A 13,733-nucleotide genomic window follows, 5' to 3' on the forward strand; every position below is an offset into this window, starting at 1 on the left:
AGAAGAGACGTCCATTTTTCATCTCCTGCTCCCCCTCCCCCCATTAAAAGGGAGAACCTGTCAAGCAGGGGGGAAGGTTATCGAGGAAATGAGAGGCAAATCACTGCCCTAAAAAATGTTTTCTTTCATATAGTAAAGAAACAGAGGAATTAATATAAGAAAAAGAAGAAATTGAAGGAAACGAAGAAAGAGAATAATGTACATGCAGGAGTTAAGAAAAACTTTAAGAAATCAAATAAAATTTTGTTCGTTTACAGATACCATGAATAGTAACTTTTCAATGCAATTCTCAACGGACATTAATTAGAGAAAATTCGAGGGAAGCTTACTCTGCGAAATCGTATTTCTCGCTCGAGACATCGACCATTGCTGCTTAATTTAGAGTCATTCTTGTGTGGTAAGACTTTGGTTGTGAACTTATTCAAATTAACATGAACATTCTGTGTTGTGAGTAGTCTAGTGGTATGGATAAGCAGAGCAAAATAATGTGCAATATCTAAGTAGTCTACCGGCCCGGCATTTCTGTCGCGCCTTGGGCTGCCTGCTAGGGATGGATGCCGGATGCTGCGATGGGCGGTCGTGATTGTAAGATGAGATGGCAAAACAACATTTACATTTGTCGAATTTTTTGAAAATTGACATTTTAACGTTTTTTGTGTTGCCAGTCTGAAACTTACTTTGCGATATTAAATAGCGCCTAATATAGCATACAAAGGTGCATGCAATGAGTTCATTTAGTAACCTGGCATAAAAATGCAGAAATATAATCATGAACTAGGGGTCTAGAGTCTATGAAGAAAAAAAAGGGAATCAATTGAATTTATTAATCAAAGTTAGACCCCTACAGGTCTAGTTAGTATTGAAATTTTTTGGTGAAGATAGTCATAATTGACTGGTTTCATTGAATACATTCCCACTAAACTCTATTAATAACCAAATTTGGACATGGTATTTATAGGTGGCAACTGCACGTTTGTTATTTGTAGATTCATTGGTGAACAAACAATGGCTGATGTAGTGGAGAAACCAGAGGGCAAAGCCGATGCATCGGGCGACCCCAGCAGAGTCCAGGAAGTTACCCCAGGCAGTGACGCCAATGGTGACCAAGCCAAGCAGACTGCTGTTGACGGCAGCCAGATATCCACGCCCAAGGAACCGCTGCAAGAGTCTGATTCGGTCGTTAACGATGATCAGGAGAAAGAAGAGGTCTCTGGGAGTGGAGACGGGGAGGAATGGTTGGATGTTCTAGGGAGTGGCAAACTGAGGAAGAAGGTTCTCAAGGCTGGTCAAGGAGAGGCCGCTCGGCCTGACAGGGGTATGGCCATGACTGTGAGGTACAAGGGCATGCTCGAGGATGGAACAGAAGTCGAGGGTGAAGAAAAGGCCACTTTCACACAAGGAGAAGGAGAAATAGTACAAGGTTTGTTGTGATGTACAGTGTAAATTAAAATAGCAAGAATAGTTTGCAAAACAACAAAGAGGTTGATCCTGTTTTATTCGTGCTTATCAAGATTAGACCCCATTGGGTTGTATGCTTCCATTTATTATCTAAGTAGAATGTCTGAACCATTGTGATAGTTCAACCATATACAGTACATGTAGTCTGAGTTTTAAGCATCCATCCAAACCTATAGAGTGCAGTATATGTTTTTCTTGAGCTGTTGAATTCTGTATTAAATGGACCTTTTACAAGACTGTATCCTTGTCTCTCTTGAGGAGTCTATAAATATCATCTACTGTATGATTTGCATGATAACTGTCATTATCTTGATTCACTTTAAAATGCTCTATAACCCCAAGATCTGCAAAAGCATCAGTAACATTTCTTTTTCTTTTTTCACCCACCTAGTGTAAGATTCCCCCCCCCCCCCATGCAGTCCGAAATAAAAAGTGTTTTGTTTAAAGCTGCCAACCATTCTTTTTTTTCAGCCTTCAATCTTTTGTTTTGAACACTAGATTTTTCTCTTTTTCTGAATTATTATGTGTGAAATGTATATAAAAATAGACTGTATTCCTAATTTTGCCTTGAGAGATTCCTATTTTTCGCTGTGAAATGTTGGCAAATATAAAGGTTAATCATAATACTAGATGATTGTCATTCTAGTATGTAGCTAGGTTTTGACTTTTGATTCCAGTCTCATCGCAAAGTGATTGATTTTGCTTGTTTGATTTGTTCCCCAGCTATTGACTTGTGTGTATGCCTGATGGAGCTAGGTGAGGTAGCAGAAATCCATACCAATGCTAGATTTGCCTATGGTGAATATGGAAAGTAAGTAATCATAGTAGAGCTTGCCCATTAAGAAATACTACCTTAAAGGTACTATGTCCCTTTTGCAGCCAACATCAAATTCTGTAGAACTTTGCAGGCATTATGAATACCATGTCATGTATGTCCTGTGAAATTCAAAAGTTAGCAGTGTCCTAATTTATGCAAGGAAACCTGTTTACTTGCTAGACTTCACTGTCAGACACTATTGAGTGACTGACTGGCCTTTTACTTCTTTGGTAATAACATTCATAAAATGAGCTGTGGAGGGTACATGAGCATTTGTCTATATCGATAACCCACTTCTTGTAATGGCCAAAATTAAACTGATTGAATCTTTGCGCAGCATAAAACGTACGACCATTCGGTACTATGGTCTGAAAAATCAGACTATTACTTACTGGCTCTATAGCTTTTAAGTCGATTTGACAACTAATAGTCGTTATGTTCCCACTTAAAGACATTTCAAGCCCCACTTTTGTAGGGAAGTTCTAAATTAGTATTATCTTTCAAATGCCGTTGGAATTTAACCTTTTCATTTTTTTTGGCCTGCAAATGGGACATAGTACCTTAAGAAATACTACAATATAAAGTTATCTTTCATATATCAAAATAAATGATATGCAAATGGAATTGTACCATTAATGCATAAGTAAGCATTGCCATTCAATAAATGAGTCTCTGAAAATAAATTGCAAAAATAGGGCATCTGTCCATTCAAATATTGATGAGCAATGGAGGTATCCTATGGCTTGTCCACAATCTTGGATGTAAAGGAGAGGCATCTTGATTATGCTTGTCAAAACAATGCAGTCCTGATATTACAGTTGACATCCAGAGCTTAATCCTCCTTATTGGTTCTCATTCTTTGTTTTCATTGTTGAACAAGAGTGTCTAACAGATGCACATGCTCATTCACATTTGAATGGCTTCTTGCTCTATTATTGCCATTTTCTTAATCAGACCTTCTGATGGTTAAATGAATGTCCCCATCGAAGGGTGAAAGTTCAGAACTTGATCTTAATTGATGTTTGTAGAGTAGTAGAGTATTAATTTTTCTTTGATTTGATACATATTTTAATATATTGTATTGATGGTTTATATATAAAAATATGAATAATAAAGAATGTCCACTTTCTTTCTTTTTCGCTGAGTGTACATCCTCATTTCAGAATGTCTAAAATCATGAAATAAACCCATCTGGTCTTTTTTATTTTGTATCTTTTCAGAGCGCCAAAGATTTTGCCCAACACTGACATGATTTATGAAGTAGAATTATTAGAAACAAACCCTCCACCTACACCTATCACAATGACATTAGAAGAAGTATGTCAGCTAGCGTAAGTACTGTATTTCCTTGATTTTCACTCATTTTGTTTGCAACTGACATTAAAGCCCCTCTAAATTGTTGAGAGCCCCAAAAATTTGATGGCCAAATATGACTTAAAGTGTATCATAGCGTGAAAGAGGATGTCATTAAAGACACATTTCTGCAAGGATTTTCAAAACAAATGTGTTTGAAGTCGAATATTAATGAAAGAATACAATTTTTTTTTTTTGACGTACAACAGAAAACCCAAATTACGTTTTCTTTTATCAATATTTGTCTTCAAACACACTTTTTTTTTGGGGGGGGGAGGGATCTTTGTAGAAGTGTGTCTTAAATGACATCCTTCTTCCCATTATGATACAATTTAAGTGAAATTTTACCATAACACTTTTGACGACTTTGGGGCTTCATACAGGGGTTTTAAAAGCAGAAATTTTCCTCCTCATGGAAATATTTATGGAAATATTTATGCAAATAGTTAAGATTCACAAAATAATGTTATGCCACAAGAGGAATGAACCACACTTGGACACAACACCAAATGTGTGTACTTCGTGAAAGTGTCCTGTTAAGGAATTGCTCTTGATTATATAGATCACAACATTTTTTCCATTGCTCTTTCTTTCCTCTTTCTCTCTACCTCTCTTTACTCATGTCTTTAGTCATTCTTGATATTTCATTTACTCTCTTTTTAATCTTTTTATACTCCCAATAGTTCTACATTTTTCTTTGTCTCTTGATATATACATATCTCTCTTTGTGTTTTTCAACTTTGAAATGTCATGGCCCTAATACCACACATAATAATAATAATAATAATACATATGATTTATAAGGCGCCAAATCCACTTGACAGTCAAATGCTCAAGGCGCAGCTTGTGCAAAAGATGAAATACATACATGATACATTTATACAAAGTGCGATAGGAAAGGTACAGACATGAAAGGTAATGGTCATCAATACAGTTCCTTATGCATAAGTTTTAAGATGTTGTATGAATACAACTTTGAGCAATTGTCAGTAACCTTACAATGTTTATACTTTTATATATCTTGTTGTTGTTTTCAGAAACAAGAAGAGGGAGTATGGTAATCAACTGTTTGGAAGGAAGGACTTTTCTGGTGCAATCAATTCGTACTCAAAGTAAGGTCAATTACTCAATTTTGTACATTTGTAATCATACTTCTAAATGCATTGGAAGATGCCTTATTCAATTATTCATCTGTTTACGTCGTCGCATGTGAGACATAATTTGTCAGGATTAGGAATTTCACGTCAGCCAGTTCACAAAACAAGCAATAAATTAAGGAGAAGAAGAAAAATCTTGAAAATGTTTTCAGGTAACAACTTTTCTTGCCTTCATGTGTCTTCTTTTTGCAAGGTGTGAAGATCACACACTTGTGCTTGTAAATTCTCAGTGGAACAGGTATTTTAAAGAATTATTGGTAATATCAGCGAAGCAAAATGATGGTGTAATGGTACGTACCGTAAATCTCCGTGTACAAGGCGCACCTGTGTATAAGGCGCACCCCTATTTTTGGAATTAAAAAAAAAAAAAAAAAAAAAAAATTCCCTTTTGGGTTTGCTTTTTTGCCGACACCATCTCAGATTTGTATCTTATTTCAGCATGCGGTCCCGTTCGGAAACGCAAGCCATGATGCAGAATATTGGGAAGGACTTTTATTTATTACGACTTTACAGTCAAAAAGTCAAAGTAAAAAAGAATAGTAACAATGTTGTTTTTAAAACTAAAGATGACAGAAAAATTTTCCCCTGGAGTCCAAACCAAAATTTGGACCAGCTAGATTTCGAGTGGTGAGTCGATATCCCCCGTGTAAGTGAGCTGCAGGATACAGGTGAGTGAGCTGGAGACACGGGAGAGCTTCGGCCGGCAAAGTGCTTTGTGAAGGGGCATAATTTATCGAGACTGAAAAAAACCCCAAAAAAACTCTCTTCCCTTCAAATTAGGAACGTAGTTTAAATTCAAATACCGGTAGTAGATCCTATTCTTTATTTTCATTATGTAATTCATGTTGAGACACAGAGATTTTCGGAAACCACTAAAAAGTAGCATTTTGAGGACTCAAAATATGCTGTACCTGTGTATTAGGCGCACCCCCGACTTTCAATTTTTCCCGACGGAAAAAAAGTGCGCCTTATACATGCAGATTTACGGTATCTCCATTCTGCTGCAAGCAGTGCCTCTAGGGGCTTGCAGATAGTTAGAATAATGTTACGAATGGTGGTCATTTTTAATGATTGTTTTATGTAATCGTCATTTTCTCCATCTAATGATCATTTATCTTCTTCTCTTTTTTTTTCGCAGAGCCATCACATTGCTAGATGATTGTCCAGTAAGTGAACATGTAGTTTGGAGATAGTAAAGTAGCCTTTAGAAGATAATGTTGAGAATGTTGAGAAAGATTTGTGTATCAGTATCCACATTGATTTTTTAAAGACATTGCATTGTTGGGAATCCTGTGTTACACTGTGTTCCCAAATCTATTAAAATGGCTGATAGTAAAATCCATAAGACATCATCATTAACCCGACCCACTCAAGAACGGACACATTCGCAACCTCCTTCTTCATGAGAACAGTGCGTGATTTGAACCAGCTTAAACCGGAGACTATCGCCCACACTGACCCTGTCAAATTCAAAATTGCCCTATCGTCCCCCCCCCCCCCCCATCTACAAATTAATACACCCTACCCGCACCTCCAGTTAAAACTCAGACGAGTATTTTGGAGGACCAACCAACCAAGAACCCTTTCCCGACAATCATTCCACATTTTGCAGTTTGGCTCAACAACTTGATTCGGAGCCCTAAAAATATGCCAGATGCTTGATTAGTAGAATGGGCAGGATTTCTGTACACACTGCATTCATCTTTGTTACACGACTATATTGTGTTTGATGACAGAAATATAAAAAAAAAAGAAAATAAGCTTTAAAATTCTGAAATTGGCAACATGTTGAGAGATTCAGAATCATTGATTATCGATCAAAAAAAAAAATTTTCAACATTTTTCAACATTTCAACAACGTTCTCGCCCATGTATATTGTTATTTGAGACATTAAAAAAAAAAAAAAATCTAGCTATAAAATTGATGTTGGTGGTGGTGGTGGTGGTTATTTTACCTGACTGCTAAGAAAGCATAAACGCTTGTAAGTAAGCAACCAGACGGCTTTAGGTTCTCCCCGAGTGAAATAAAAATATAATTGTTGCAAATTTGAAGAACAATATGTGATCAATTTAATCCTTACAATAACTGGTATAAGCTACTGAAACAGTGGCAACGGATTAGCTGACAGCTAATTTGTCATAGAAGTTAGCATTTTTTATTGATAACAAGTTTTATGAAACAGGACCATGCATTAACCTGTTAAATTTTGTCTGGTCTGACAATGATATTAAATGGAAAGAAGAGTTTATATCATGGTGTCAAAAAATAATGTAAATGATCACTTTTGTGTTTATTTTTGACAGAGTGGAAAGGGTGATGACTACGAGAAGGAAGTGAATGATATGTTGGTCAAATGCTTCAATAATTTGGCCGCTGCTCAGCTCAAGGTAAGAAGGAATTAGGATGATAATCTGTGGCCTGCCATTCTGTAGGCTTTAATCTGTGAAAGACATGGTCGGAATTAGGGTTAGAATGGGGTTTTAGGTGAGGTTTAGGTACAGTCAAGCCTCCTTTAGTCACCACCTGTATAGAAAGACCACTGTCTACAAAGACCACATTTTTGCTTCCCTTGAAAATGGTTTCTCTTGAAAATGGTTTCTCTTTGAAACGTGTACTAAAGGAACCTGTACATAATTGTATATTTGTAAAGCGCTTAGAGACATTGTATTAAAGGTACTATGTCCCATTTGCAGGCCCAAAAAATGAAAAAGTTAAATTCCAACTGCATTTGAAAGATAATACTAATTTAGAACTTCCCTAAAAAAGTTGGGGCTTGAAAATGTCTTCAAGTGGGAAAATAAGTTATTAGTTGTCAAATCGACTTTAGGGCTATAGAGCCCAAAAGTAATAGTCTTGATTTTCAGACAATTGTACCGAATGGTCATACGTTTTATGCTGCGCAAAGATTCAATCAGTTTAATCTTGGCCATCACAAGAAGTGGGTTATTGATGTAGACAAATGCTCATGTACCCTTTACAACTCTTTTCATGTATTTTATTACCAAAGAAGGAAAAAAAAACAGTCAGACACTCAATAGTGTCTGACAGTGAAGTCTAGCAAGTAAACGGGTTTCCTTGCATAATTTGAATATGAGGACACTGCTAATGTTTAAATTTCACAGATAGGACATACATGACATATTCATAATTCCTGCAAAGTTCTACAGCATTTGAGGTTGGCTGCAAAAGGGACATAGTACCTTTAAGCGCTATATAAAAGCTAAATATTATTATTATTACATAAAGACCACCTGCCTATAAAGACTAATTTTCTTGTCTCTCTTGGGTGGTCTTTATAGACAGGTTTTGCTGTATAAGTATACACTGTGCATGTAGTGTTTGGTCCAGGATTAAAATAAAGAATTTTGTAAATGTAGGAAATAGACCATGGAGCCATTGCCGCAGAATTGCACACAAAAGAAGCTCTGATATTGTTTTTAAAGATAAACTCCAGTACTGGTAAAAAAAAAAATTAATTCTCACAGAATCAAACGAAACTTACACTGAATGTTCAAGATTACAAATAAATGACATGTGCCAAACAATTTTGGAAGAAAATGTATACTGGCTGAGTAATGAGCATAGAAAGACAAGGAAACCAAGGTAGTACCATCCCCGACACGATGTGTGTTGTCCCATATATAGCTTTCTATGTGAGTGTTTGTTACTTTACCAAGACTCGGTCAAATTTATTATGATTTTGATGACTCCAGAACCTTGCAGTGCACACCAATACTTACATGCTACATGATCAACTGTTTCTGATCCTTTCACACCTTTTCTTTCACAATGCAATCGCATTACCAGTACTAAAGTTTAGCTTTAAGTGACAGTTAATTTCAACATGAACAAAATATGCAACTATATATTTCCAATAGTTGTTGGGTGATTATACCTTGTAGATTATCTTGTTAGCATCAAAGTTAGCATGAAAGAGGCATATTAACATTTCCATATCAAGCTTTAGTATGGTGTGGAATGCCTTCCTGGAAATAAATAGTGCTTTTATCACATAACTGCAAACCCTTCATATTTCAAGGAAATTTTTCCCATTTTGGGAACTAATGTTCTAAACCCTAGATTACTCATTTGTCTGAAACTTTGGTGAGAAATGTATATGAATATTCAAAATTTTGCCATGAGATATTCCAACCTTTTTTTTGCTGTTAAAAGTTGGCATGTACATGTATGATAGTATGTTCTCTTATGAATTTATTCTATGTTATGTTTGCAGGTGGACGCATTCTCAGCAGCTCTTCAGTCTTGCAATTCTGTCTTATTGAAGGAACCCAGCAACGTGAAGGCACTGTTTAGGAAGGGCAAGGTAATGAGAGAGAAAGAGAGAGAGAGAGGGGGAGAGAGGAAGGGAGAGAGAGAGAGAGAGAGAGAGAGAGAGAAAGAGAGAGAGAGAGAAGGGGGAGGGAGGTGATACAAACATGTATTACACAATGTAACAATAGCTTTTAATTTAGACACACTGACAAATTTTGTCTTGTACCCTTAAGAGTAGAATGCAAGAATGAACGGATGGACAAAATCAAACAATCTAAACAAGAAATGAAGGGGAACAAAGTGTATGAGAAAAAAGATAACGAGCTCTGATTGGCTCCACAAATGATAATGAGATGCCAGTCTTGGTGTACCGGCTTCAGTATGTCTGTATCTATAAGCTTTTCTGTGGTTATTGTTCAACAGCATTAACTCCTATGGCTAGGACAACTGACAAGTCATTTACTTTAGGGAAGGTAGCAAAAACATGTGTATTACATCAGATTTCTATTTTGAATGTCAATTTGAAAGATAATTATTAGTAAAGAAGGCATGGTTATTGTGAGTAACTAAGTCATTAATATTTATAAGCGCTATATAAATATTACTATCATTATCCCCTGTCATATATATAGCTGAGTTTCTTAAGCTGACTCAGCTTAAGTTTGATATCAATTGCAACTACTATTTAATAAATGAATATGATATTGTGATTGATTTGAAAACTTTTGTTGTTCATTTGGATCCGTTACAGCTCTTTCTGTGGCCTTGCACACAAAATTGGTAATAAGTCTGTTTAATCCATGTAATTACTCACTGCTTGAAACTGTAGAGCCTGACTGCAATGGAGAAGCTACATGTTTGTTCTGACTGCCATTTCGATCTTTGAAATTCAGTGTCGAGCTTGTAAAGTAATATCTTGTTTAATAGAGAGAAAGCCTGATAAGAAAGCTGAAGAGTTTTTGTATTTATGTCATTTATTTTTATTGAAGTCCTCTCCTCTCCTCATTCTCTAGGTTCTAGCTGGCCAACAGGAATTCACTGAAGCTCAGACGTATCTCAAAAAGGCATTAGCAATAGAACCATCGAACAAGGTATGAAATAAGGATTGGCTTCCTGAAGATTGGGATTTGTCTGATAAATGTTATGTATTGGCAAAGCTTTAAATCAATAACCCGAAAGTCTCAGCGATGTTTCACCATTTATTACTGGCTTTATTATGTTGGTATGATGTCCTGTTTTGGGCACCATGTTTTATTTAACAGATCTGATCACTTTACCTGTGAAGGGGCACTTGATGAATACTTTGTGCACAATGAATATTGGATGGACTCATTTATTATATGTCCAACAAGAAAGTGAGAGAGATAATGGGGAGTTATGGGAACATGATCACCTTGTCACAATTATGAAAATAAGAAAAAGAGGCAGACCAAATTGGACATGGACTGATAACATCAAGCAGTAGACAGATTTTAAATTTTTTTCCTTTTTGTGCAGACCATTCACCAGGAGCTAGCCAAGCTTTCAAAGACATTGGTTTTGAAGTTGTTGAATACCAAATTTGGTTTCATTTTGTGCAGACCATTCACCAAGAGATTGCTAAGTTATCAAAGATTAATAACTCCAGTACTTGTACAAAAAAAAAAAAAAAATTCTCACAGAATCAAACGAAACTTACACTGAATGTTCAAGATTACAAATAAATGACATGTCCCTAACAATTTTGGAAGAAAATGTATACTGGCTGAGTAATGAGCATAGAAAGACAAGGAAATCAAGGTAGTACTAGCCCCGACATCATGTGTGTTGTCCCATATATAGCTTTCTATGTGAGTGCTTGTTACTTTACCAAGACTCGGTCAAATTTATTATGATTTTGATGACTCCAGAACCTTGCAGTGCACAGCAAAACTTACATGCTACATGCTACATGATCAACTGTTTCTGATCCTTTCCACACCTTTTCTTTCACAATGCAATCGCATTACCAGTACTAAAGTTTATCTTTAATTATGTTTTCTTTTGTGCAGACCATTCACCAAGAGCTAGCTAAGCTCTCAGTGAAACAGCAAAAGGAGGTCAAGTCTGAAAAGGCCATGTACCAGAGGATGGTAGGAGATATGGCCGCCGTGTCCGAGTCTGAGAAAGAACAGAAAAATAGCAATAGAGTAAGTTTTAAAATTTCATTCTGACGTTGACGTTGATTATGATGTACCCCGTGTTCTGAATTCTACATTGGTTAACAGTCCAGTCTTGCATCCAGACAGTTGAAAATACCATTATTATATGTAGCTTATGAAGATGCCTCTTTCAATAAAGTATGATTTGTTAGTGTGGCATATGAAAGGGACCCAATCGTATTTTGAAAAGGGGAAATAGGTAGAAGAGGCCCTGTCTATCTTGGTAGATGTAGGGAATTGCGCCCCTTTTGCCCAGGACCCTGATGCCCTCCCAAGGGGTGACAGTATTCTGAGCAGTTAAAGGGAGTGTAGCCTGACAAGACTAAGTGTCTTTCTTGTGGCCTGACTCGGGGGGGCCAGTCGAGTATAATGCGACTGCGGACGAAGGGGACTGCAGCAATCACGTGCGTGCAACAGACACGAAACGGAAGCGTGAGGAGAACCCTGGTCTGTTTCGCGAACGCTGGCCATGTAGAGATTAAGTCGCTGACTACCGTTAATCAAGTAAATTTGTTTACGTGCAGTTGTGGAAAAGAAGACGGAGATGGCGTTAACCAGTATTTGCCATGCTGCACTCCCTTTTAAATGAGGCTGTTTCATGACTTTCAAAGGGCATAGTTTGTCAGAGGAAATGGGAAAAAAATGTAGAAGTAAAAAGCGACGATAAAGAGTGACATTTATCAGAAGTGATAAGGGGCACTTTTGGTCTTCTTGGAAAATGGGGAGGGGGTCGTGAGCTCATAGTAGTCAAACTATTTTTTGGTGAGCCAAATACGGAGCTGTATTAACAAAACTAAAGCAATATTTATGTGTCAAGCAATTTTAGATAGACTTGCTAGAAATCTCTTTAAATCATATTATTTTCTTTTCTTTTTCAACTCAGGCTTATTATCTTCTGATCGGATTAACAGTGATCATTGCTGCTGTCGGGGTAGTGCTTTCTCTTTATTTGTCGTAGACCTACATAACGATGCTGTTAGCCATCTGTGACCAAATGGACTTCAAAACAACTCCAGAGTAAGAATATAAACACCTTTAAAAATGCAATAAATGCAATACGATTGCCTAAAATTATCCATTTGATGACAGTAAGCAAAGTACGGGTCTCTATCTCTCCTTGTCAGGCCCGAAAAAGTATCTTTCGTTGTGATTTTTTTTTGTGGAGTCTACACAATATGAATTACGGAGTGCTGGCACTGGTTTCAAGCAGGATAAAACTGATGATCGGTTATAGGCCATTGTAGTTTTAAAGTTTGGTATAAACTAAAGTTATGTGGTTTATTTTTATGATAGCATCGCCTGTATTTGAGACCTCTTTCTGCAGTTATATTCAGTTCTACATACCATTAAAGGCCCTACATGCACCCTTCTTTAGTGGTCCACGGAAGAGATGCAGGAAATCCACGGCATTTAATCCAGATGTTCGCCTTGTACGGATTCTATCCTTCTTCTGTCGCTTTGGATTTATTTGTAGAAGCAAGAAGCCCATGGATTCTGGAGCAAATAAGTGCAGTAGGAGGAAATAGCCCATTTTGTGATGTATTCATGCTAACCTCTTGCCCCACAGTTGGGGTATAAGCTACAATAATACTCTTTAATAAAATACTTCTACAATCTACACACATGTGCATGATTTGATCCCAATTTTCACCCAACGTTTATATTAACTTATTACAAAATTGTAACTTTGAACTTTGAAACGCATGAATATTGATGCTAGGATCATGGAATATTACAGAGATAGAGATACTTGCATTTACCTTTTCAACCTATTTTAAGTATATGTACACCTGTTTACAAAGTTAATTTAAAAAGGGAAATCAACTTTGATTGAAGATTGTGAGCTGTGAGATGATTTGATTAATATGTTTATGTAAAAAAGGTGTGAACAATATAGATTATTGTACATAGCTATTTCTAGGAAATAATCTTTTCATTGATATTTGCAAGATCTTTCAAAAGTTTTGTAGTTACTAAAGAGATCCCAGCAGCTGTATCCTGTCCCCCCCCCCCCTCTCTCTCTCTCTCTCTCTCTTTTGCTCTTTCTCTCTCTCTCTCTTGCTCCCTCTTTCACTCTCTCTTTTGCTCTTTCTCTCTCTCTCTCTCTCTCTCACTTTCCTTCTTTCTTCTCTGTGTCCCTTCCTTTCCCTTTATGCATTTATTGTTTTGAAAACTCTCCACTTGTCGCAAGTTTTAACGCCAATGTAGACAGAATATCAACTCAGTATTATTAATACATATACTCCATAATGTTGTGTACGTCCAAACCATATAATCATCTCTTTTGTATGCTACAGTAAAGAGGTCTTGTGTATTCTATAAATTAATCCAATGTTTTTGTATTGTTATTGTAGCCCATGTAGATAATGATAATGATAATAGCTACATTTACTGGTAATTTGTGCATGTCTCCTTCCAAGGGGATGCTCAAGGCGCCGACAAAGTAGTATTTTTACTTGGCTTTAGCACATCTACCTTAAAGGTGCTAAAAGCAT

General features: G+C 36.6%; 1 protein-coding gene across 2 annotated transcripts; it reads left to right on the forward strand.

The window, feature by feature from the left end:
• Positions 1–292: 292 nt before the first annotated feature.
• On the forward strand, positions 293–13,159 carry LOC587884 (peptidyl-prolyl cis-trans isomerase FKBP8). Of its 2 annotated transcripts, none has more exons than XM_030976734.1 (11): positions 293–397; positions 987–1,420; positions 2,182–2,269; positions 3,496–3,606; positions 4,666–4,740; positions 5,924–5,951; positions 7,090–7,173; positions 9,021–9,110; positions 10,072–10,149; positions 11,089–11,226; positions 12,122–13,159. In XM_030976734.1, exons 2-11 carry the CDS (start codon positions 1,006–1,008, stop codon positions 12,194–12,196), a joined length of 1,182 nt encoding a protein of 393 aa, XP_030832594.1. In that variant the 5' UTR covers positions 293–397; positions 987–1,005; the 3' UTR covers positions 12,197–13,159. The 2 variants fall into 2 exon arrangements, with proteins under 2 accessions (XP_030832594.1, XP_030832595.1); XM_030976735.1 differs by having other exon boundaries at positions 991–1,420.
• The last annotated feature ends 574 nt before the right edge of the window (positions 13,160–13,733 follow it).

This window comes from Strongylocentrotus purpuratus, unplaced genomic scaffold (genome assembly GCF_000002235.5).
Source record: "Strongylocentrotus purpuratus isolate Spur 01 unplaced genomic scaffold, Spur_5.0 spur5_scaffold_9, whole genome shotgun sequence".
In the NCBI taxonomy this organism is placed as follows: Eukaryota; Metazoa; Echinodermata; class Echinoidea; order Camarodonta; family Strongylocentrotidae; genus Strongylocentrotus; species Strongylocentrotus purpuratus.